At 36.8% G+C, this 26307-nt stretch overlaps 4 protein-coding genes and 1 long non-coding RNA gene across 6 annotated transcripts; 2 read left to right on the top strand and 3 right to left on the bottom strand.

The window, feature by feature from the left end:
• Positions 1-968: 968 nt before the first annotated feature.
• LOC118433674 lies at positions 969-3702 on the bottom strand. Its single transcript, XM_035845852.1, has 2 exons — positions 2834-3702; positions 969-1630 (listed from the first exon to the last, which is right to left on the bottom strand). Exons 1-2 carry the CDS (start codon positions 3499-3501, stop codon positions 1114-1116), a joined length of 1185 nt encoding a protein of 394 aa, XP_035701745.1. The 5' UTR covers positions 3502-3702; the 3' UTR covers positions 969-1113.
• A 3107-nt stretch (positions 3703-6809) lies between these two features.
• LOC110862780 (zinc finger protein 525-like) lies at positions 6810-10236 on the bottom strand. 2 transcript variants are annotated; one of them, XM_035845850.1, is made up of 5 exons: positions 9724-10236; positions 8994-9162; positions 8778-8911; positions 8617-8695; positions 6810-7298 (listed from the first exon to the last, which is right to left on the bottom strand). In XM_035845850.1, exons 1-5 carry the CDS (start codon positions 10065-10067, stop codon positions 6888-6890), a joined length of 1137 nt encoding a protein of 378 aa, XP_035701743.1. In that variant the 5' UTR covers positions 10068-10236; the 3' UTR covers positions 6810-6887. The 2 variants fall into 2 exon arrangements, with proteins under 2 accessions (XP_035701743.1, XP_021967680.2); XM_022111988.2 differs by having other exon boundaries at positions 8994-9159.
• Positions 9957-13191, bottom strand: LOC110862793. Its single transcript, XM_035845851.1, has 5 exons — positions 12892-13191; positions 12314-12705; positions 11922-12228; positions 11414-11842; positions 9957-10092 (listed from the first exon to the last, which is right to left on the bottom strand). The coding sequence occupies exons 2-4, from the start codon at positions 12693-12695 to the stop codon at positions 11440-11442; spliced, it is 1092 nt and encodes a 363-aa protein (XP_035701744.1). The 5' UTR covers positions 12696-12705; positions 12892-13191; the 3' UTR covers positions 9957-10092; positions 11414-11439.
• A 910-nt stretch (positions 13192-14101) lies between these two features.
• LOC110862777 (lipase) lies at positions 14102-16686 on the top strand. Its single transcript, XM_022111986.2, has 2 exons — positions 14102-15177; positions 15717-16686. Exons 1-2 carry the CDS (start codon positions 15006-15008, stop codon positions 16175-16177), a joined length of 633 nt encoding a protein of 210 aa, XP_021967678.1. The 5' UTR covers positions 14102-15005; the 3' UTR covers positions 16178-16686.
• Positions 16687-22431: 5745 nt separating this feature from the next.
• On the top strand, positions 22432-23240 carry LOC110862791. Its single transcript, XR_002549225.2, has 3 exons — positions 22432-22626; positions 22701-22737; positions 23033-23240. It is a non-coding gene; the product is annotated as an uncharacterized LOC110862791 (long non-coding RNA).
• Positions 23241-26307: the final 3067 nt, after the last annotated feature.

The raw sequence follows: 26307 nt of genomic DNA, 5'->3' as shown, positions 1-26307 counted from the left end.
CGCAATGGGGTGTATGGATTATCGTTCCGTACGACTTCAAAGTACGGAAAATCTGTCTTCACGTCAAGTTGTTTGTGGTCGTCTTGAGTGAAAATGAATGACAGATCAGCATCAAGAAGTACCCCGCTCCAAACTGTGCAATTATAGTAAGATGACAATATTGTGATTATCACAAGGGGTATAGAAATGTGGTATGGATGCGACATGATCTTAACTGAATAGTTTTGTGTTCTTGGTTATTTCAATTTTTTTCTCGATTTCCAAGTGAAGCTTTGAACAACAACATGAATGAAAAAAGTTCTATAGAGGAATGGATATATCGGTGTTGGATTCTCTTAGCAAATATTTTAATTTATTTACATGAGGAATTTTACATATCGAATTTTTAATTGTGTTGTACATTGTATGTCATGTATGGGACCATGCTTGCGCGTGGAGGATCGATTCTTTTGCTTCGTCAACAATTAAATATTCATGCGCACGCCATATTTGATCGTCATGTGGGGTAGAGGCAAAGTTATAAATAAGTGCTACAGTCACGATATTATCGTCATTGATGTGGTATTGTTATTGAACGGTATCCGGATGTTTTCAGATTGTCGGCGTTCTGTTTTATTACCTCGTGTAAGTAAAAATTTATACTTGAAGCAGGAAACTACGTATGATTATGATTGAGTATTTTAGAGTCTCAAATAAATGAAGTTGGGATTAAATTAATCAGGGATTAAATTAGTCTTATATGTACATGATGTTTACGTACTTATTTGTGTATTTACGTTTGAGGTTCAAAAATTATGTTGCTCATTAGTTGTAGACATACATATTTCGAGTCTCGACATCTTGGTCACGCTCGTTGCAATTTATGAAGATCCGAACAAGTTTTGCAAAAATTTATTTCAATTCCAAATTAATACATATTTACATATATATTTACATTAGATATCGTTCACTTTCTTACATATGTCAGATTAAAGTAGTTTATTATTCGACGCGTTAAATTAATATTGCGAATGTGCACGTGAAACAGATCCATAATTTTTGTTCACAAAGCATAAAATGATAACCAAGCTAATATTTTTATGTAATTTAATCAACCAATCAGTTCATCAAATACTATATTATTGCTTGCTTCGTAACTACGCCATTTAGTTCCTCGTCTCTGGACAATCGAACAAACCCACGTTCACACTTGTACCTAATGTTGTTGACATAGATAAAATTATGCCCATCGATAAACAAATCGATCAAATCGAAAAAATTGACGAGATTCTCTTCCTCTCCGAAAATATCGATTAATGCTTCCTTAATTAAAAGCAGGTCGTGCAGATCTCCATTAATCATGTCGCACAACGCGTCCACCGCTTCTTGGACAGATTCATTCTTGTGCAAAACGTGGAAAACGACTTCGTTATCGAGGTCACCGTTTCCATAGCTGAAATCCTTTCGAACGCCGAGGACGTCATTGACCAGTTGAGCATTGGTCATTGCAATCGTGATCAATCGATCGAAGGCGGGATGTCGCCTAATCTCGAGAGGTATTCGGATGTCCATCATGATTGCCGTGAGCTCCAACACAAAATTTCCGCCAGCATTGACAACTCGCCAGAAGTGATATGTTGATTGAGTGTATCTGCATAAAGACAAGAATAAAATTCAGATTTCAACAAAAAATGTCATGCTTACTCTGATTCTGATTCTAGCTCGAAAAACGCGGCGGAGACTCTCAGATGCAGATTTACATACATATTTAGTTCTTGAATCTAGAAAAAAAATAAGTCGGTCTCATTTTTGAAATGGATTATACACGGTGGCAGAGATGAGCCGTGCGCACGACTTTTTCGTGTTAACACGAACACGCACGACACGATCGTGCATCGTGTCGTGCCGTGCGTGTAACCCTCACTCAAACACTTCGTGCGTGCGTGCGTGCAAAACCAATAGTATCCTCGTGTCGTGCGTGTTGGTACTTTTAGCACTACACGCACGCTGTGAAGCGGGACATTGGTTACTAGTGCCAGGGTTGCTAAATTCTTCGTATAATTGCATTTTTACACTCTGAAAATTGAAAATGTCGGTTAAATGACAATTATTCATGATAGTGTCAAACAAGTCTGTTGTTATACCCGACACGATAGTGCTCAAATTCAAAATAAACCGAAATTTTTTGGTCGTGCGCATCGTGCGTGCCGTGCGTGTTTTTTCGTCTTAAAAAATTTTCCGTGCGTGTTGGGCATTTTTTTGGCAGACAAAGTCGTGTTTCGTGTCGTGCGTGATTTTTTTTAATGAGCCGTGTTCGTGCAAAACGTGACACGAGCTTCGTGTTCGTGTCGTGCGTGTTTCAAAAAACCTCGACACGACTCATCTCTACACGGTGGTTTAAATGTCACGCTACAATGGAAAATTTTCCAATTGGAAAAGTCCCTAAATCTCCATTAGTTACAAGATTTGGGATTGAAATTTTTATAATTATCATCAAAACTGATGACGAAATTCTTAAAATGTTGAATTTTAGAGACAAAATTTCGGTAACTAGTGGACATTCAAGAATTTTTTCCTTCGAAAAATTGTCCATTGTAGCGTGACATTTTAACCACCCTGTATGTAGATATTCTTAAATCTCCAAGTTATATGTTTCAGAATCCCTAAATTGTTATACAGCCAACAGTACCAAAACCTAAGCATTCTACAATGTGAATGTAGCGAAATCAGAATCAGAGTAAAAACAACTATTGTGGAAAGTGTCCAAAAACGTAATTCTCATTTTAATCAGGCTGTAACAGAATGCTAAATAGGTATTTCTAATTTGCAAATAATTTTATAGTTTATGAATTACCTTCCATCCACCGGGTTAACGGTAAACCAATGGTTGCAATCTACAATGGTTTGAAATATTCTGATAAGGTGGTCACATTCCTTGAAGTACTCGTCCCCCCTAATCTCCACCCCCAACTTGACAACATCATTGATCCAGGCACACATTGCCCCCAGCTGGGGGTATTCTGGGAAACTGGGTAACTCTTCTTTGGAATTCCAAGTGCCATGAAAAATTTTCAGATAAGTGCTGTGGACAATCTGTAACTTTGAAATGTGCTTTTTCCCGCCAACTGTGGGACTCTTACTTGTCCAAAATTCTTCCATAGCATCATCGAAAAACCAGAGCCAGATATTTTTACGCATCATAAAATCCATCTGTTTTGACCTCAGATCTACCCATGGATTCCAATAGAGGGCGAACTGAACCGCGGTGAGGATCATGGTCTTGATGGAGTAGCGTTTAAAGTGATGGTCACCGAAACCGTATTGGTTCGCCAATTTGCAGTATTTCTCAGAAATTTCGTCAACAATAGCAGGATCTACTTCGGGTCGAAAAGTGTGTGGTTGGATGCGTAGATATTTCCCGGTAACGGTTACCTTAGGGAATGAGGGGTGGATAATGTCAGGAATTTCAAATGTGACGAATCCATTTAAACGGGTTGGTTGATACTTGCCGAGGGTTTTCATTTTGCGAAATTTAAATACGTTCGGTACCCATTTATCAAATTAGATTGACTAGTTGGTGTTGCTTTGGTTCTCCCCATATTCTGCCAAAAAAGGAGAATCCTTTTATACTCGACAAGGACAAACAAATGGCAAACTTTTTATTTGCACTTGCAAAATTGTTCAGATATAATAGTAATACTATTAAATGTGAAAAATGACTTTCCCCTTAAAGGGGAAAGTCATGGCGAAAATTAAACCTGAGAAGTAGCGAGCTTATTCTGGATGGAGAATTATGCGTAGGATAAATAAGGGGCCGTTCGTCAACTTCATAACGTAATTTGTTGGTTTTCTGGACACCCACCCTCCCTGACCCTCCACCCACCCCTCATTGTATTACGAAGTTTACGAACGTCCCCTAAAGTTAATGGTTGCACACATTTATGAGATTAACCATTATTTTAAATACACATTTCGCTGAAATACACAATTTAAGTAGGTACCTTACCTACAGGGAAATTTGGATAAAAATATGTGTACATTTCGGCGGGTCAGAGTACAATTGGGTGGCGTTACTTATGTGTTATGCAACCAACCGATGCCGCAGGGCTTATGATAGTTTGATCTTTAATCATTCGCAGAGCTGTGATAATCCTGATTTAACACTAAGGATTTCTTGTCAATCTCTTAGTTTGGATTACTCATCACGAATTGGGAAATGATATGCGGCTTGGGGCGCACGAATTAATTAACCCAGCTTCTTATAAGGGTAAGTTTAACCATTAGGTTTAACCATTAACCTTTAAGAATCGACATTGACCCTGTCGTTTAAAATATTTTGAAACCACATAGTTGTAACTAGTTTGTTCAACCAAGTAGATTATTTAAAAAATCGTTAATCAAAAAATTAATTCAGATATTACCGTTAATATTTAATCCAGATATTCCAAGAACTTATGGATTAACCTAATCCGGTTATGAATTAGCCCTACAAAAATAATTTAAGCAAAATCAACCGTATTTTATGGTGAACCCTTATCCTTTAATCTCCATCAAAAACAATTTATATCCCAGCTCTGACTAGTTGCTAAGAACGTAGAGCATAAGCAATTTGACCTAACACTTAATAGAAGTTAAATGTGGTTTTACATGTATGTAAAATATATATAGTTTACATTTTTTACAGTGCACAATAATATTTAATGCTTGGCTTACATCATCCTTTAACAAATTTTATGACATGATTACCCAAAGTTAAATATGCTTTAAGTACTTATATAAACTGGATACATGTTGTGTGACAACGCATTTGCTTTCATTCATTCTTTCCTGGTTTTCCTGGTACTGTAGAGGCACATAACATTTGTATACTTTATTATTATTAAGAACAAGCAGTGAATTACCGTGCTGTGCGAAATAAAACTTTATCAAGTTTATCCTTAAAGCGTACTAAGATTCGGGTAATAATGTAATTAAATAAATACGTATTTATATGCCTTTATGTACATATGTAGGCACACAGTGGCGGCGGAAGTTGGGGGGACATGTGGGGACATTAACATTGTGGGATAGGAGAAGGAGGAACTTAATAACATGGATAAGATAAGATTTTGCTAAATTTCTGGGGGGACAATGTCCCCCTGTCCCCCTGCTTCCGCCGCCACTGTAGGCACATGCATACTTATGTACATATGCAAATACATACATATGCATATAAGCTCGTACAATAAATAATATTTCAAGATAATGTCTTCAGGTACCGCTCGAATCAATACAAACGTACCAGAGACTGGCGGATTAAAGATATTGGGATTAAGGATGGATTGAGATTGAGGATTACATTTAAAATCTTGGGATTGAGATTGGGGATTAAGGATTAATTTTTCAAATTTTGGGACTAAGGATTGGGATTAGGGATTGAATTTAATCTGGGATTAGGATTGACACTGGATTAAATTTAATCTGGGATTGGGATTAACACGAGACTAAATTTAGGGTTTACCTGGTATGGAAATTAATTTACATAGTCGTGGATTAATTGTTTGCATTAAAGTGCATTATTATGCCAGACTTTTAAATTAATTAAATAAATCTCTGAACTTCTGAAAATGAAATCTTTTGGACATTTTGCATGCAAAATTAGATTGCTTGTGAATACAATTTCTAAGTCGCAATTAAATATTTTTTGTGCTAAAAATTACATAGGGGAAGGATTCTAATTTTATTCTTGGTACTATTTTAACGAAGAGCTACGATCATAATTTGGTCAGAGTACTCACATTTCTTTATAAGCTCACACAAAATTTGAACATTGTGCATTGAGGATACCGCGATACGAGTAGTTTTGCAAAATATTGTAAATTATTTTTAAATGTATGATAAAAATAAACGAAATGCAGTCAATTTTCGAAAGGGGAGCGATCTCAAGAGAAGTTTGCTTTTCGAGTTTTTAGTCAATTCAAATTTAATCCCATTTCAATCCCACTTTTGGATTAAAGTTGACAGTTGGATTGGGGATTAGGGATTGAGGATTAAAATTCAAAAACTCGGGATTAAGGATTGAGATTAAGGACTAATTAATCCCCAATCCCAATCTCAATCCCCAATCCTTAATCCCGGATTGACCAGTCTCTGAAACGTACACATATGTATTTATTCATATGCATAATCGTAACAACTCAATTACATAATTCACAACACTTACATACATACAAACATACATAATATGTGTGTGTATATATACTATGTATACGAGGAAACAGACTCCAGGGTAATTATAGAATTTTACTCAATTGTTATTTAAGTAATTAATTACACACATTTAAATACATATATAGGTATGGTGAGACCTATCATTAGCTCACCCTGCGTAGCATGAGAGCTATTGAATTCCTCTTGTCCGTCTGTCTGTCTGTCTGTCCGTCTGTTAACGAGTTTTTTGCATCAATTGATGCTATTTAAAAATCCCCTTGACCATTATAGAATAAATTAGTCGCACCATTGGTATTGAACAAACCGAATCGATTTTTTTATTAAATTGATAGCACCGTTGATATCTAACAATCGGTAACACAAAATGATGCGAAATAATTGGGAGAAGGGATGCAAAATGCACCAATAATGCAAAATATCCGGGAGAAATGGTCATACAATTTTGACAAAGTTTTCAAAATTATGATGGTCGCTAATGCTGCAGTAATGGTGCAACGGCTAGCCGCGTTTGTTGCACCATGGGTGCAAGAATATATACGAGTTATGATCTATTTTGCCGGCTTGTTCCGCACGTTCGGTGCAAAGTTCTGTCTAATCATCATGACAGGGTGAGCTACTTCTAACGTTACTACGGTTTATTCTACTTCATAAAAAATATACTGAAAACATATCCCTTTGGTTACATTTCCATGTTCCCCCTACGTCTTCGGAACCTCTTGCTCCGTCCTCTTCCCCCGTGGTAGCCTATCACCCTTCTTCTCCATCACGACGCCATGATGTCCCTTCAAGTGCAAGTAGAGCGACGTCTTTTTCGCGAACGCTTTCCCACACCCGACCTGCTCGCAGACGAAGGGCCGCTCCCCCGTGTGCACTTGGCGAATATGCGCCTGGAGAAAGTGGTTGTGGGTGTAGCCCTTGTCGCAGTGGGGGCACGGGTACCGGATAGGGGCCACGTAGCCGGGCGTGTGCAGCCGGAGGACATGCGCAGACAAGTGTTTACTCTGTTTGAACGCTTTGTCGCACTGGGGGCAGGGGTAGGGGCGCTCGTTCGTGTGGACCCGCCGGTGAGCAACCAGCTCAGATTTTCGTAGAAAACAGGCCCCACAGATCTGTATAGTTTTTAAGAGAAAGGGTAAAATGGTAAAATTCTTTATTAATGGTATAATTGTAAGATTTGGGAGGAAAATTATTTTTCGTAAAATTTTAAAGGTTTGCGTGAAATTCAAAGTTTCAACGTTTACATTAATAATATGCAAATTTGCATGAATTGTAAATTTGCAATTTTTTTATGGAATTTCAATTTTATGAAATCTGAGTAATAACAGAATTTGAGAAAAAGTTGGTTACGTAGAAAAATATGAACCATATTCACAATCGTTTTCGTAACCTTAGTATTCTTCGTATCACTTAATAAGTTCCGACGGTTACGAAATTTTTTAAGCATCGTAAAATTTTGTCGTCGAAAAACACTTTTTAAGGTATCGTAAACCTTGAGAGAAAAAGATTTTTAAAAAAAGGTGCGCAAAATTTGAAAGATTTGCAATCCAAACGTTCAAAGTATATTGTTAAGACCCCGAAATCGGCATACATCTTTAACTAATAGTAGCTGATATTGCACTTATTGTATGACATGCATGCGAGAGAACGTGGAGATTACGTGTTAATAGCCCAAGCCTTATCAATGCTGACGAGTGAAGACACGAATCAATGAATGACTGAGCCATCTTCTTGACCCAACGCTTAATTCATTACTTATGTAAAGTTAGATCTGTTTAGCAACTAGATAACATCATACGACATCCTGTTGTTTTTGTACAATCGACATTATTGCGAACACTCGATCTTTATTCAATCATGGAACTTGGACTCCACACGACTAAATTAAGTGAGATGATACAATGTTGTTCTCATTGGAATATTGGATTGACCTACCCATTTTTGTGTGATAATTGTGCAACGACGACCCACGTAATGTACGGATGATAATGATAATGTAGAATTACTTGCCTTTTAATTAATCCACTTTTAATTATTACGACAACCACTTTTAGTTTAGCAATCCTGAATTGTGCAGGATTTTTAGTTTAGTTACGAGTTGAGAGTGAAGATGTGAACTACTTCTTTTCTCATTTAATAAATCATCCAATACAGCCTCAACGGGAATGTGAGACGACTTATTATTACTGGTACTTTGTATAAAATCCCACAAGAATCAGTGCATCAATTTTGTGTGTTAACAATATTAATACCAGAATGCACAAATTGGCATATGTGCATTGTAAATCTTTCCGTTTTTTATAGAAACAAAATTTCAGTTGATTAAAAAATGTGTAATTTGTGGGAAAGATAACTAGAAATTTTCAAAATTGGTGTGAAATTTACACAAGGACGCGAATTAAGGATTATGTAATTAAGTAATAATCTTACTTCACATTGGTGTGGTTTCATTCCTCCATGCGTCTTCTTGTGCTTATGAAGTGCACTGGCGCATGTGAAAGTTGCTCCGCTAGATAGATAATTAGCAAAAGTTAGAAACTCTTCTACATATTTTTGAATAAAATAATGATAAGCATGAGAAAGAAAATTACCACACGTCACAAACGAACGGGTCGGCACCATGCACTTTGACCTTGTGGGATTGGAGGGTGCAGTACAAGCGGAATTTTTCCCCGCAGGGTTCACACTCGTAGGGGAAACGGCCCTCGTGCAAATCAACGTGACGCTAAAAGCACATACACAAAGAAAGACTTAACGATCCAAATAATTAAATAAGTCGGTATTAACACTAAATAGAAGTGTATTACCCTGAGGAAGATTGGGAGGTAGAAGCCTTTCCCACAAATGTGACAGACATGATCTCTGGCAGAGTGCTCTTTCGCGATGTGATTTCTGAGGCCCATCTTATCGATGAAGGTCGCCTCGCACTGGTCACATTTCTCCGGTTTTTCACCAGTGTGGATGCGGACGTGCCTGCTAGAGATAAAAAAGTTAACAATGTTTCTTCGTAGTTGCATTAATTTATTTAATAAAATACATGCAAATGTGTGTAATGTAACATTACTAATGTTACACACATTTGCATGTATTTTATTAAAAAGTGGGCGACTTTGGTTACAATGAGGATGATTAATATTGGGCGTACTCACGACAACCTCGTAAATGACATAACTTAAGAAATATCAAAATTTGCAAGACGTCTTTTAACAAAATATTGTTTTTTTCGCAAATTTACCAGATTTCGCAACTAAGCATTTTTTACGAAGGAAAGTAATTTACATTTGTTATCGTTTTGTCTGTCCGTCCGTTAGCAAGATTTTCAAGCCCCATTATTTTCCGATAGAAATTACAGAAAGTTATTCGTGATAAACAAATGAAAATAGGCTAGATTTTACAGCTTTGCGAAATCAAATTTTGAGAATCCTCTCATCATGTCACAAATTCTTCAAAGTTACCAAATTTCCTATGACTATTCGTTTCCTAAATGTTAAATTAGAAGGTTTGTCGTGTGTTCGCCCCGGGATAAAAAATATTCACCTATCCATTGCATGTTTAGAAGTGAACACAGCGCCACAATGGTCACACGTGATCGTCTTGTGCGACTCCATGTGCTTCCTCAACCGGTCGTCGTCCTCAAATCGATCATCGCACACGTCACACACGACCGGTTTGACCCCTTCGACCTCATGCAGGTCCAAATGTCTATGTAAATTTTCTACGAGGCAAAAGCTCTTGCCACACTTGTCACAGTCGAATTTTTTCTCGCCTTCCTCGTGTCGCATGACCATGTGCGCACCTAGCGCTTTCCTGCTTTTCGTGCCGAATTTCTTCCCGCAGATAGAACATTGGAAGGCAGGAACGCCTGGGTGGAACTGTTTCATGTGGGCGGTAAAGGCATGAGAACGACTAAGTTTGGCGGGACAGGCAGGACAATGGTAAAGAACGTCCGGGAATGAATGGGAATGCGCGCTCTAGCGAGTATATTGACAAATCAATAAACCCGCGAACTATAATAATTTAAATTTCTGAAAGCCCACTTCATTAGGGTCAATTTGGTATATCACTCTTAAATTTCAAAAATGGATAAGGGTAGAAGCTTGTTTGAAAGGGAGCTGTTAGCAAAACGAGTGATGGAGTTCTACAACACGACAGCCAACCGAGACTCCAAGGTGACCTGGAACTTTTTTAAGCAGGAAGGAATTCCAAGTTCAAATGTGTATTCCTACATAAAAAAGTTCAAGGATTCCGAAAATGTGCAATTCAAGAAGCCAGCTGGTCGTCCGGCGAAGCTAGCGACCACTCGAGTGAAAAATAGAATTGAAAAAATTTTCAAAACCAAGCCATCAACGTCAGTAGCTGTAGCTGCCAGGAAAGTCAAAATTTCCAAAAGCTACCTGGGGGAAATTAAGGTCCATAAATTAGGAATCAAAGCAAGGACCAAAAAACCTGCACCAAATTACAAGCCCGTACAAGAAAGTCGGATCAAGGATTGCTGTCAAAAATTGTTGAAGAAAATGCGTGGAAAAGTAGTGATCCTGGATGACGAAACGTATGTTCCGGTTGACCCTTCAAATCTTCCAGGGCGTCATTTTTTTCATAGCTCGGATCCCTCTGAAGTGGCTTATGAAGAAAAAGTACGAAAAAAAGACAAATTTCCAAAGAAATATTGCATTTGGCAATGCATCTCCAGTCACGGACATGTATCAGACCCGGTAGTTCTCGAAGGGAATATCAATCAAGATATTTATCTGAAAAATTGCGTCAAGGCTGGATTGGAAGCATTTATTAATAGGTTTCACAAAAATGATAAAGTTTTGTTTTGGCCTGACCTCGCCACTTGTCACTATGCAAAGAAAGTGACCGAGTACCTCAGAAAGAAAAATATTGATTTCGTACCAAAAGATATCAACCCACCTAATGTACCCCAACTCCGCCCAATCGAAAAATTCTGGGCACGTTCTAAGTCAGTATACTCCCGGCTTCAAGATGTGCCTGACACCTTTCGAAAATTCAAAGGACGATGGAAGAAAATCACCTCGGAAGTGGCAAAAACTTCGGGAAAAAATTTAATGAAAAATCTTCGCAAGAAAATCGAACTAGTCGCCAACGGGGGTGTGGCGGCCTTAGCTATTAATTAAATTATGTAGGTACGTATTTGGTATTATACATATGCAAAAAGTTTAAAATTCCGATAACTCATTGTGATTTTATGACCACATTTTCAGACCATTCCCATTCATTCCCGGACGTTCTTTAGCGATGGTCGCGCGCCATGTGACGGGTCAAGTTGGATTCGGTGGAAAAAGATTTGGCGCAGGAAGTGCATTTGTGGGGAAGGTTACGTTTGGAGGAGGGGATGACCTTTTCGTCTTCGGTGTCAGAAGAGTTATTTTCTTGGTCGGAGGTACGAGCCGAATCGTCATCGGAATCGGTGGGGAGGATTGGTTCAGATTTTACGTGGGGAATTGATCTAGTTGACACAACTTTTTTCTTGGTAATTGATTCCTTTGGGGGTTGGACAGGTTTGGTGCGAGGTGAGGATCGCGTCTTTTCTAGGCTGGGTCGTGGCTCTCGTTTGACGCGTTTTATTGGTAGTGTGGATTTTTCCGGTTTTTTAGAGAGCAATGTGTCCCGTTTACGTTTAGCTTGATGATTTCTGTGTAAATAAATTGAAATTTATGACGGGTTATAATTACTACGTATAAAAATATGAGTGGAAAAGGTTGTTCTTATACTGTGAAGATTTTGATCTGGTTTTTGTCGACTTTTGCTTTTTTGCTTGTACCGATTTTTGTTCTTTTTGAGAGTAAGGAATGATACAAAATGCAGAATCATCATAATCATCATCCAGTTGGAGGGGATCCTGTTTTATTTCGTTGTCCTCCTCGTCCGAGTATACTTTAGAATTTGTTGAGTGGTCAAAATGATGATAACTACTTAACAATTCTTCGTCTGCATCCGTCACGGTTTCGTCGCCATCAAATTCAACTTGTTCTACTTTAACTTCGAGATCGTCCGATGCGAAGTTGTCGTCCACTTCATCTGATAAGAGGAAGAATATTAATAATAAATTTTTTATAATTAATACAATCATGAGTATCTCCTGCTGTATGCATTTTTATAAAACCTGTGACACGAAGAATGATGTCCGTTATCCTACTAATTTTATCTTGACCCTGATTGTGTAACGACGAAGTTATTGTGGCTCGAATTTGCCCAAATTTCGTCCTAATTTGACCCTCCAGGAGCGACATTTGAACCCGAATTTCTTCCACCTCAGTTATCACGGCATCACAACTGGGACAAAAGTCGCATGTCTCGTCATCCTCGGCAAATTGAGAGGTAACATTTTGCTGATAAATTGTACTATTGAGAGAAGAACACGATGCCAAGAATAATTGGCACAGGGTGGAGATTCGTATTTTTCTGGGGGCTGCATGAGCATTATTTCCGTATTTTGATGGAGGATCGTCACCCGAGAATTCGGTCAAACAGAGAAGGCAGGACATTTCTGAAAATCTGGAAATGGATAAATAAACCAATATAAATAATTAGTTCTTGTTAAAAATTATTTCATATTTAATCCGGTTGCGATTTTTACAATAGTTTATGAAACATGGCAAATTTTAAAACTATACTGTTAATCAATACTATTTAATTACAGTTCCTACCGTGTGAAGGACACGAAATGGCAATTAAACTTACCCTTAAATTTGTATGGATAAGGGCAGACTTAATTTAAAATTTGGGATTAAATTTCAATGTTGACAAATCGAAATCAAAATCAGGTGAGCGAATGAACTCGTGCCAAGACGGGTTTGAGTTATGAACAGAGGGCGGATATGTATGTATTTCTAACTTTTTCATTCCCAATCAGATCTTACTATAACTTCGTATACACACATCCTATCGAAGCATGATTTCAAAAATTCAAACATGGTTTTCCATATTTTACATATTTTAGGGTTTTCGTACATATACATATTTTCATACATATTTTGAGGTTTTTTCGTAAATACACATATTTTCCTACATATTTCGAGCATTTTCTAAAAATAAACATTTTAATGCATATTTCAGGATTTCCTGAGGAAAAAATATTTTTCTTCATTCAGACGTTAAAGTTGGATAAAAATTATACTTTCATGATAACGGAGTTTAATTCGTGTAAACGACTAGAAAATCCATTTTGCCCCATTTTTCAAGTCATAAAATTGCCCCTGAAAATCTCTAAATATGGCTAATGTCGTTTTACGGGTCATTACATGAATATTAAAATACAATACATAATAATTCATTAATAAGTGTTACAAATTTGAAACTTTTAGAAAATTAAATGCAAATATAGTAGAAAATTTCGGTTGAAAAATATGTTTTACGTGCATATTTTCGCGTTTTTTAAGTACATATTACATACATATTTTGAGGAATTTAAGTACATACATATCCGCCCTATGGTTATGAATTGGGCCAAGTGAGAAGAGAGACAAAGAGAAAAAGCAGTGCATGAAAATCATGAAAATGGAAATGAATGATTGTGCATGTAATTAACTTTACCTGTTCACACTCATTTATTTAATAGAGTATAATCAATGAATGAATGCATTATTTATTATTCACTAAATTCGTGAATAACGATAGTTCAATTTTTTTCAACATTTTTGAATGAATGAATATTGAATAAATATTTATTAATTTTACATTCATGAAGAATGAATGCCAAATTTTATTCATTGTCCATTTTTCATGACATGCTTAACACATGACGTATATTGAGCAATCCAACTAATAGTGCGAATGTGAGATATGTAAAATGAATATTAAAAAAAGGAATAATGAGTGAGTAAATATTTATTTTCGAATTTTGAATAAAGGAATAATGAATGAATAATCTTTTCTAATTTGTCAATTTATTGAACTTTAAGTTTAACAGAAAATGGAAATAGAAAATTGAAATAGAAATTAAAATGAATTTTTTTAGTTGAACGAATCGAAGTAAAAATCTTCCATCGTGTTTATGTAGATAAACAAGTGTACATTCAAGCAATTCAGTATTTAGTAAATATTACTGGTTTGTCATATTTTGATAGCCATAATTTAATTAAGCATTTAAACGCATGAACTTTAAATCTGATTCTTCAATGCCGAACTTATTTAATTATCCATTCACCAGTTTTAACTTAAGTAATATTTGTTTAGTACAATAGATTGTCTTGACCTTACCAGTTTTTTCAAAACATCTGACCCAGGATGCAGGATGTGTCATTGTTTAGATTTTTTTTACGATTAAAAATTAGCTGTGAATATGTTCCGAAAACCATTACCTACACAAGTATTTATAATTATGGCAATCTTACCAAAATCGTATCAGTACGATTGTCTCAATCTTACCAAAAATTTAATCCGTAAAATTTCAGTCCGTTTTTAAAAATGCATAACAAATTAATTACCATATTAATTAATTTAATCGTAATGCCCACCTTGTCCCGGGCGGAAATTGGACAGTTAAAATTGTCCGATTTAACGGGCGATCCCACCACCGTGCATTCCTTAGGACCGGACGTCGACAGGGCGAAGAAATAATATATTTGTCCGGGGCCGCCTACTGTTTCAACCTTCCCGCCTGGTCGTGTCGCTATTGCGAAAAGGCGCGCCGTTTAGGCTACCAGTTTCACAGCGTGGTTTCTAACGAGGATCAAAACACGTTGTGCTTCATCTCGGTGAATGATAAACTTAAAGAAATCGTGCTCACATTTCGAGGAACGTTGAATTTGGGGAACGTTTTGGCCGACTTGCACGTTTCGATTTGGAACATCGGCATGGGGTCGACCGTGATGAAGAGGAATAAGACAAAAGGGGAGGCACCCGTGGGGGAAGAGATGCGGATTCATACGGGTTTTATTATAGCGACGAACTCACTTTATTCAGAAGTTGTGGAAAAACTGGGAAGCTTGTTGAAGGAAAAGAGGGATCATGAGGTGGTGGCTATCGGTGAGTTTATACATAGCTTTGCATGCGGTAACTTTAAGGTGGAATGAATTTTAATCTCACTCTACCCCTAATTCAATGTCTCTAAATGCATTTTTAATTTCGTTCAGGAGGGTTTTGAGATTACGTATATAATGTGGCTTGCTGTATTTTCATGCATAATTAATTTTTGACACTGCAAATTATCGATCTAAAAAATTGCCAACTAATTGTTAAGGAAATTCATTCTGAAAAACTGGCAGCTGAATTAGCAATTCTGTTTCTAAATCGACAAGTTTGTAGTACCAAAATATAACTTGCATAAAAGTGTCCAAAGTTGCATTGATTTCGAAAGTAATGAAATTGATGTCATTTTATAAATTTGCAAGAAAAGGCATTGGATAAGGGTAGAGTGAGATCAAAAATAAATTCAATCGTCATCTTATGAAACCTTAAGGATTTGTTGGTTTAATGCATTTTCAAAAGTTTAATAAATCACTATTCCTAAGCATTTTAAACTTACTTTTATGCATAATTATGTACCTATGTATTTATTTATTTAGGTCACAGTCTCGGCGCTGCGATCGCATCGGTGACCTTATTCATGATAAAAGAAGAGATCAACCTTCCTCCCAATTTCCCCACCCCGAAATCTTACGCCTACTTCGGTTATGGGACACCCCGCGTGGGCAATAAGGCCTACGCAGACTACTGGAACGGTCAGAAAGACATGCACATCACCCGGGTAGTTAATCAAGCCGATTTTGCGGCCCATGCACCGCCCGCCATTGCTGGCTACGTCCACTACGGGACCGAGTTATGGATCACCGAAACGGGAATCAAAAAATGCTCCAGAAAGATGTATGAAGATCCCACGTGTGCAAATTCAGTCGCTGAGGCGGCAAATCTTCCCTACCATTTAAAATATTGGGATGTCGCTTTCTTGTCATGCGCACTGAAAAACCCTTTGTGGACAGTGCAACAGTTTGTCATGCCATTGTCAATTCTGAAAAATAATAAATAGAAACTCTTAGATTTTGTTTAGCACGACTTAAATTTGGGCCAAATTTTTTGTTGGATACAGGTAAATACATAGAATAACACAAATGTAGCATACATTGTTAACAAGATTAATCTGTATATATGTTCCTGGGGGCCGTCCATAAATTACGTAAGGCGAAAGGGAGGGGGGGGGTGAAAGGATCTAATGATTTCGTGCCTATGTACCTACATATATGTTACACGTGTTAAAGGGGGGATGGAGGATCTAAAAAAATCGTCATTTTTGCATTACGTAATTTATGGCGACCCCTTAGGCAACTCGTATTAATCATTTCTGCCCGGATTACATACATATTTATGACTCTTCTGAAATCTGTAATGTCTAGGGTTACAGTGTATTTAGTAATGTGGTACTGTAAACTATTTAGAGTATAAGTAATTAAGATTTTAAAAATTCGAAATGTAATTATGTAATAATTGTCTCCTCGTATGACACATTGTGTTAATTAAATTCGAAGCATCTAAAAAACACATTTGCAGACACACATTAGAAGTTATTCATTCTATTTAGGTACAACTTAGCAATATTTTCAGCCGTTTGATTTTTATTGGAGTCCAATTTCTTTTCTGTTTTTACAATCTAGATATGCGCGAGATCTTGTCAAAAATCCTCGTGCTGGAGAGCTTGGATTATAGAAAGAAGTTTAATCACAATGTAGAGTTGAGACCGCCATTAAAATTAATTTCCGATTATCAACTTTCCAAGAATAAGGCTTAACTAACAAATGCGGAATTTATTTACCTGAGGGAATAATATTTTGCAATTTCATTTGTGTATCTGATGCCAATTTCAGTTGGGAGATCAATCAAGATATTGACATTGACGAATGTATAAAAAAATATTGACATCGACAATTGCATACATTATGTATGCACCAAATATATTGGCAAATCGTACAATTAATTTGATATCGTGAGGGGTCACTAAATTCAAATCTTGGAATGACCACTAGACCGTGGAAGCATTTAGGTTTACATAAATTGTTCTAAAACGTATCACATACGTTCTGTACGATCCCGTATTTGGAAGGCATGCTTTATAAATACACAAATATTTACATACAAGGGTCACATTTCTGCAGAAATTTCGCAATCATGATTGTAAAAATCAATACGGCTTAATCAAGACTGTCCGTATAAATTTAAAATGGTATTTATTCCGGTGAAACCAACGAAATAAAATAGTTAGATTAATTGGATCAATAATCTTGCATAAGATTTCCAAGCTGTTGCTTAAGCCGTACCATTCGCCTATTTTGCCTTCAATTTGAAGCATACTAACTCCATAACTTTAAACTTTTTGAAAATTAGAAATTTCCAGAAATGTTGACTACCTTGGTGGAGAGACTTTTACGACGGGCCATAAGGTGGAGCACATTTTTAGGCTCGTCTCCATTTATTTGGAACTACAGAAATAGCAATGTTTCCCTGAGTGTGAGGAGTATCAAAAAATTTAAGCGATTCGTGGCTTATCAATTATTCTCGACGTCACTTGTCATTTTACGTGTCACGTTTAATTTACGGAATCAGGGTGATGTTCACAAGCATAAAGTGGGATCATTACTGGCACTCGCAAATACGATGTGGTCACTCTTCGCAGTCAACATGTTCTTTCGCTACGAACGGTATGGAAGTATGCTTAATGGTTTTTTGAAATTTGCGAGACAAGTTCAGTTCGGTAAGTGCAAAATCGAAAATGAAGAAATGTTCAAGAAAGATGTGTACACTCTTAGAAATCTGGTATTAAAATAATACCAATCGGTATTCATATATGACTTTACTAAAGTGATATTGATAGGTAATGCTGTGTTAGATTAGCTTGACATTAAAGTTTTATCATATCGGTAACAAACTTTATGTACGGACCGGTATAATTTTAATACTAAACGGAAGCAACTTTACTATCGAGAAATCAATTCCTCCCCGGTTATACCAGATTTCTAGGAGTACATATATAGCAAAATAAGAATTTTATTTAAAAAATCTAGCAATTTTCTTGACTAATTTATGTTTTAAAATTTCAGAATTTCAAAAGCCCGTCAGCCCCACTCTGAAAAACAAGAAAACTCGATTCAAATTCCCTACCAAGCTTGAACTACTCCTAATGTACTTAACCCTGCTAAGCATCACATTCCCCCTCCTAATCTCAACCCACGTCTTATTCAGCCCCTCATCCTTGTCCCACGCTTCCTCCATGGCGCCAAAAGAATTTCAAAAATTGGCCGCATTCCCCTTCTTACTCGTCCAATGTTGGGCCTTCCTCGCCAGCTGTTCGCTCATGTTGATTCATTCATTCTCAAACATCCTAATGGGCAGCGTGACCCTTAAACTTGTTTCGCTTGAGTTACGCCCGGAACAATTTACCGCCAAGAAAAAGGCGCCAGGTCTAACCATTCTTGCGGGGAAAGATGAGATTTCGCGGGCCCAAAACTTACGAACTATGTACCGATCCCTGCAGATAATATTGAACGAAATGAACTCCGTCATTTACTGGATCGCTTATCCTCTTGAGTTTCTTATTAGCAAATTTTGTATTTTGTGTGCCGTCATATTAATCCGATTTTGCCCCCTGCTTCAACCCTGGGAACGCGGGATGATTAGTTTATTCTTATGGGGGACGGGATTTATCTGGCTTTCCATGCTTCAATTGGGGGGATCAGTTTTCAACCAGAGTAAAGAATGTACCAGAACGTGGAAATTTTTCGATTGGGAGAAGGAGAGAAGGGTCATGGGGAAGTTTAGGAGGAGTTCGCCATCGTTGAAACTAAAAAGTGGAATGTTCGGTTTTATGAAGAAGATTAAGGTTTTGAAATTTTTAAAGGGTTTCTTTAAAAAGACGATGAAAACTTTGGTCGCGTTTGGAAAATAATTAAATAAGGTGGTCAAATAATAAAACTATTTAGATAGTTTGGCTTGGTTTGGTACATATGTAATTGAGAATAGGTAATAATATATACATATTTTGACAAATTTACAATAATTTTTAAAATTAGTGTAAATATTTTAACAATACTTACCAGAATAATACACAATTCAATAAATTACAGGATTCTTATTTTTAATATGTATGCGTGTCAATACGTATTGCATTGTGTATACTTATGTAATACATTATTTTTAGAAGCGTACATAGATTTAGTATATAACCCAAGTTAATGTTCGTTTTAAATTTGTAACATGAAATTATCGAAGGACATATTTGTTTTGATAATACGTATGTACACATAAATATACAGATATTCAATGTACACACATACATAAATAACTTGAAAATGGTTGCAATTGTTCATTTCCTGCGAGTAATTTGTCACAAAATTATGACGTAATCCAGTGTAACAGAGGTACAGTTTTCCTTTACATCTGTACATATGTATATACAATTATATTGATGTATGTAGTATGCAATTAATGGCGTACAAAACATCAGGAGTATGCATGCATATGTAAATATGTATATACTCGTGTTTCAAATCATTATTCAAATCATTTTTTTCTGTAAAATATACCAAACCTACGTTTAAGCAAAAATTAATTATACATATTTATTTAACTTCAGGGCGTATTGTGCATACAAATATGTATGTGCATACATATGAACTGAGGAACTATGTAGATAATGTATGTACAAATGTATGTAAACGAATATTTAGTACTCGGATTATGTATGTATGTATGTGCGACGAATAGAAAAACCTAATATTATTTTGTTTTGATAACACTCGGGTATTTTAATGTTGACAAAAGGTCAAGTACATACGTATTTACATAAACGCAGCACCATTAGGTAACCAAATGTATGTACGTTTTGCAAAATACGATATCCAACTCATTCATTGATTTAGGTGAGAGCTACATTTTTTATACATATATTTTAAACACTCAAATAAAATAACTCACGTTGAGGTCATAAAAATGGCTCTAAATCAAATGATCGTTGTACTGAACAAGTACGACACATTCCTCCAAGTCTTAACTCATCCCATTATTGAGTGGAGATCACGTCAAAGGAAATTAGTTTTTCAGAAAAGAATCCCGTTTATTTGGTGCTTTAATGTTTTTGTGGCGTTCGGACTGCACAGTGTGACGAACGTATTCCTCCTCTTGCGAAAGCTGAACGGTTGCGAGACGTTGTCCCCACTTCCCGTCTTAATGGTTCATATTATCCTCTTGTTCTTGTGGTGCTACAATTTTGCAGTGGGTGTGGGCATGATGATACACGGGGAGGAATACGTGTCAGGATGGAACCTTCTGCTGAACGAGTATACCAAGTTGGCAGGGAAAGGTACATATGTTTTTATGTCCATCTTAGAAATCCAGAATTATATCGAGAAATCAATATGTACCTGCACGGCTATACCAGACTTCTAGCAGTCTAGTACTAATGATATTTCAGAAATCAATCCGAATTTTATCTTAAATTTATATGAAGTTCGTTTTTTTAATTCGAAATTAACGTAAAAATTAACTTATTTTTATTTTGATGATATCTGTATATTTAAAAAAGTTTAAGAAGCTTAAACCCATTGATTTTTCGACAGGACCCAAATCTCTTGATCTGTTTTGGACCGCTATGTCCGGAATGATCTACCAATTCGCCCTCTTTCCTTTCATCCTCGTCATAGGCGCCTTATTCCTGAAGTTGGACCCTTTACTCCGCATCCTGGAAATGATGCCACCCTTGACCACTCCTTGCTACCTTGCGTTCTACTCAATTACGGTCTACGTCATCGTGGCCACTCACTTTGAAGGGTGCCGCCTATACCCTCTACCGGTGATCGTCTCATTTTCCCTCTGTAAAATGCTGACCGGTCTCATCTTGCCCCTCCATCTACGACGCAACCGGTACCGACTTCCCGTCATGGTGACACAATATTTGAAATTGAGCATAATTTTGGAACAATGCCTTCGCTTCTCAGAATTTTTGATTGCCGTATTAATGCTGATTGCGATGTGTGCCACGGTGCTCTTCGCGTTCGTAACGATTCGAATGTATGACCATTTCCCGGTCTGGTTTTACTCATTTTTCCCCAGCGTGAACGTGTTCGTCGCGGTTTTTGGGAATTTCGGGTTGGGATTAGGCATCGGGGTGAGGAACGAGTCGGAGAGGGTGTTACGAATTTGGCGTGGGTGGTTGAATGAAGTGTTGGCGGGGAGAGAGCGGGGCATTATGAGGAGAAGGTTAAGGTCTCTAAGGGCGATGGGATTTGGTGGGAGGTTTATATATTTATCTATGTACAAGTTGGAAAAGGGGATTAGGATCAAGTACTTGGATAAGGTGGTGATTTACACGATTAATTTGTTGTTAGGTGTGCCGAAATTTGACTAATTTTACAATTTTGAATGCAATTAACCTGTTTAAATTCAGAGTCCAGTTGGCTTTCGGATATAGTATTTATACAACCGAATCCGAATCATTCGGTTTAAATAATTTATCGACCGAAAAATCCGGATGGATATGTTTCAGTCGAATATTCTACGAATGGATCACAAAGTGTGTGACCAGCTTAAAATGTATAAAATCTGGAGCATATACCTGTTCACCTTAATTTATTCAATAAATTCATAAATATTGGGTAAGTAATTTCTTTCAAATTTAATATTTTGAATGAATTGATATTGAATGCATATTGAATAATTTCATATGCAAAGTAGGAGCGAAAATTTTGAGACCTTATAAATTTTTTCCCATTCTTAATACATTGGGTATATTGAGAAATTCGTTTATGTAATAAAACGAATTTGAGATAAAATGAGTGAAAAATAAACAATAGATACAATTTGTAAAAATTTACTTCTGAATAAATGAATAGTTAGTGTCTGTTAATGTAAGTAAATTGACACATAAAATATTGAATAAACAAATATTGTTTGAGCAAATATTAATGATCGTCAAATATATCTACCTGTGTTGCTCTGCATGCATAACTGTTGACTAGATGTAAGAAAAATGAGCAAATGGGATGAACACAAATAGTTTAATTACTCTAACCAGAAGTATACTTCCCAGTTAAATTTGCAGTCGCAATGGAAACCACAATCAATTATTTGCACACCTGAATCCACCATCAAGACTTTGGAACCCACTATTAGACATGATTGTCTTCACGCGGAAGGACAAACAAGGAAAATTAAATAAATCAATTTAACTCGATTTTAATCACTCGTACATAATCATGCCATTTTAAAAAATTTTTTGTATAAAAGAGCCATTGAAAATCAGATAGTTATGCAGTCATCACCTTGCAAAAACAGTTTACCAACTTAAAGTACTCCTCCAAAGTTTGAAAAAATCCAGTTTACGTAAAAACCAAAATCGTCGAAATGAACACTTTGGTTAAACTTGTCGCCATGGTGGCACTACTTTTTGCAACCGTTTACGCCACCAATTTTAACGATAAGGCTGGACAAGATGTGAGTAAAAAAAATGATTTTAGCAAAACGATTGAAGCTTTTGATTACTAATAATTTTTTAAAAATTTTGACAGGGATCGGGCTCAGCTTCGAAACCAGATTCTAAGTGGCGTAAGTGATAAAAATAAAATATGTATTCACTGGTAGAAATCTCGCATAGTGACGAAAGTACTGATTTCTTCGTGTTAAACCTTTTATCGTTTGGTATTAAAATTATACCGGTACGAGCAACTTGTTACCGATATGGAACAGTTTTACATCGAAATCTTGCTACAATGCATTGCATATCACTTGGTTAGAGTCATGCATCAATACTGCTGGGTAGTATTTTAACATAAGATTTCTAAGAGTTCAAATATGTAGGTAAAAATCATTCATGAAAAGTAAATTCAGTTTTGCCATACAGTTTTCCCAGGATTTTGGATTCCACTCCCGAACCTTACCCCACCCACTGGAAACGCAACTGGTTGAAATATTCAGTCGGTCTGGAAAATTTAGAGATTTGTTAAGTAGGTCGTGAAATATAATTTTTAGCCAAATTTTTATGAAATACATTGTCAAGTATGATTGTAGTTTTTGATAGAAATAAATACGAGTTAAACTTATTGGAAGAACTTACACATGTATGATTAATAACAGTAAATGAGAAATGCTTAAGCTTTCCGTAAGTTACATATCAATAATTTGAACCAAGTCTGAACATATTGCGAGACCTTGCTAAATTAAAATTAAAGGACACAATTTGAAAGAATTCTTATTACATCTTTCATGCAGGCAATAATAAATGCTACCCGTTTTCAACTATAATGAGTAATGCATACTGTACAATTGGCCGTTACAAATTTCCATTATCCCCACCATTACACAAAATCCGCAACAGACACCCCAAATTGTTAAGATCGTTACAACCCTTGCAGTAAAATCTAGCTTCTCCAACGCCCCAAATTTCGGTCCCGTCCAATTAGCATAATAGGGAAATAGCTTCCTCGGTTTAATCCTGCTAAACCACTCCTCCCACCATTTATAAATTCCCGAAACCATGAGAAACTTTACCCTGTCAAGGACAAAATTCCTCCTTGGCGTGGAACGAATTTGGATTGCAGACCACGTTCGAAAGAAATCATCATTATCTCCCCCCATGAAAACGGTCCCATCCGAATTATCATTTAAGAACGGTATAATATCTTTAATGTTCTCCTTTTTGTCTAAATACGCTAATTTATCCGCACATCGCGACAAATTCGGATACACATGAGAAGGCCACCTGTAATGCAAATCTCGCCAGATTCGGGAAATATTTCCTCCCCTAGACGATGAACCCCCACCAGTTTCCAGGTCACTAGCTACTAACAGAGCTTTGGCGAATCTTTTGTATCCCAACAAGCGTGGAAAGTTACCTTTATAATTCGACGCAAATATGGTTTCCGTAGAGAAACCGAAAGAAGAAAGAGTGTCGGTTGGAGTTCCGTTGATATACCAGTCATAAACTTGCTGCTCATTAGGTTTCACTGGAAAGAAGAATTGAAATCCTTGGTCATGAAGTTCATAAATTCTTTTCCATGGAGGTGTCCTTCTATACGGTAGGATCACTTCCGTTGTGAAGATAGTTTTATAAACTGCGGTCAAAATTATACCGCAAAATACCCAAATCCAGAAGATGTGTTTTAGACCTTTGGGAATGATCCTGTTAATGTTTGAGGTGACCGATATTTCTAGAATAACGGCTACGGAAAGAATACTCACATCGAGAGTCTCCCCTGCCCAGGTGTTCATTGCTCTAATCAGGGTAAATGTAAATACTATGATAAAAATTGAGAGCCAAACGAACTTATCAAACGGGTCGGAAAATGCTGTATACGAGTTCTCCTTATAGCACGACAAAAAACTGTAACTTTTACTTCCGGTAAGTATGACTTGATGAGTACTGCCAATAAACATGCGTTCCTCTCCAAAGAAAATATGTTTGCTCTTTTCATACACGTTCCTAGGGAATGACATATTAAACAATGACTCGGATAGAATGGTGTATGCAATAAAATCATTAAACGACTCGGATTGATTTGCTATTTGAACCCAATCCGGGCACTGTTTAAGGTGAAAGTATTTCTTCTGCATTTCGATAAATCTTTGGGTGAAAGTGGCCAACTATTATAAATCCTGGCATGTTTATTGAAGTTTTTGCCTACTTTGTCTGCTGCATCTTGAATATATTGATAACATTCTGTTTTCCACTTTGGATTGCAATTGATTTCCGAGAAAAATTCAAATGTTTCCAATACCGAGAAATCCTTGGATTTGAACCCTCATGGGTAATACAAATTTAAATGGTAAAATTTCACGTTTTGCTTCAATCCTTGTTGAGCAAAGTAAAATTCACGACTTCCCAGCGACTTAACGTCTGAGAAGAGCATCTTCGCATAGATTTCTCGTTTCTCCAGGTCAGATGAAACCAGCCAAATAATTTGTATGGGGTGAGGAGAATCCGTAATGGGGGGAAATAGTAGAGAATCTAATAAGTTGGGGAGGGTAAATTTTACCCCCATATCCGGAAAGACATATGTCCAACAGAACTTTTCTACCTGGCGACGACGAATGAAGGACACGTTTGTGAAGAGGAATGTGTCCGACGGCCTGTGTTTCTGGTTGGATAGAAAGTTTTGTACGTAAATTACTTACTGGGCCCACCGTAGCTGTAAGTAGCCGTTTTCTTTGAAACCGCTGGAGATATTGAAAATCTGATAATTGCGTTGGATTTCTCATAAGTAACACAAATCAGTTTTTAACTACCTACAAAGCCTCCCGGGAGGGAAAATCGTAAAAGGGCGCAAGCGGCGATTATTTTTCACTAAAAAAATCGGAACAGAAACAGTGAATTTTAAAAGTATTAAAGAAATCAACGGCGAACTTTAATTCAATCCAACGGACTATAAAAACGTTCATTGGGATTGGGTCGACTAAAAACAGTCGAAGAAGGAATTTTTAAAAACGTCCAAGGACCACACCCACGCTGAAGGCCCTGAAAGCTAAAATCCGAAGAAATTCTCGAAATTTCAACGAAAATTAGCATTCCAGGGGACAATGTCGATGAAAATGATCCAACGAGTGCTTAAACCGAGCGTTGGACTTAAGGCTTTGAAACGTGGCACTTGTCGCATGCTGGACCCCCCTCAAAAGAAAACCAGATTAAATAAATACAGGGCTCACCTGAAGTGGTACGCTCCAAAAAACGTGAAGAGGATTTTGTTTACAAGTGAGGAGATTTTCACTGTAGAGGAATCTTTTAACACAAAAAATTACATTGCCTACGCCAAATCTATCAATGACATCCATGGATAAATAAAAAAGTTCAAAAGTTCACATTATCCAATTTTTGTGATGGTTTTGGTAAGTGTGAGGTGATTGGGGGTAATCTCTCATTATTTCGCCGAAAATGGGGGGAAGGTGAAAGAAAAAAATTCTCGAAATACGTTTTCGAGTCCGTGGTACATCCCTTAAATGAGATCCAATTCAATGCAGTCGATCAACCTTTCAACAGGGCTCAGCACCAGCTCATGGTGCAAAAAGTGACTCAAGCGTGGTCAAGAAACCAAATTCAGGACTTTATCTCCACTTGGGAATTGGCATCCTCCTTGTTGGATTTGAATCTCTGGACTATGAAAAAACGATCAAAGTTAGGCGCAA

Source organism: Folsomia candida, unplaced genomic scaffold, assembly GCF_002217175.1.
Source record: "Folsomia candida strain VU population unplaced genomic scaffold, ASM221717v1 Fcan01_Sc068, whole genome shotgun sequence".
Classification (NCBI taxonomy): domain Eukaryota; kingdom Metazoa; phylum Arthropoda; class Collembola; order Entomobryomorpha; family Isotomidae; genus Folsomia; species Folsomia candida.
Note: the sequence above shows the minus strand (reverse complement) of the source record. Positions and strands in the feature narration are given on the sequence as shown.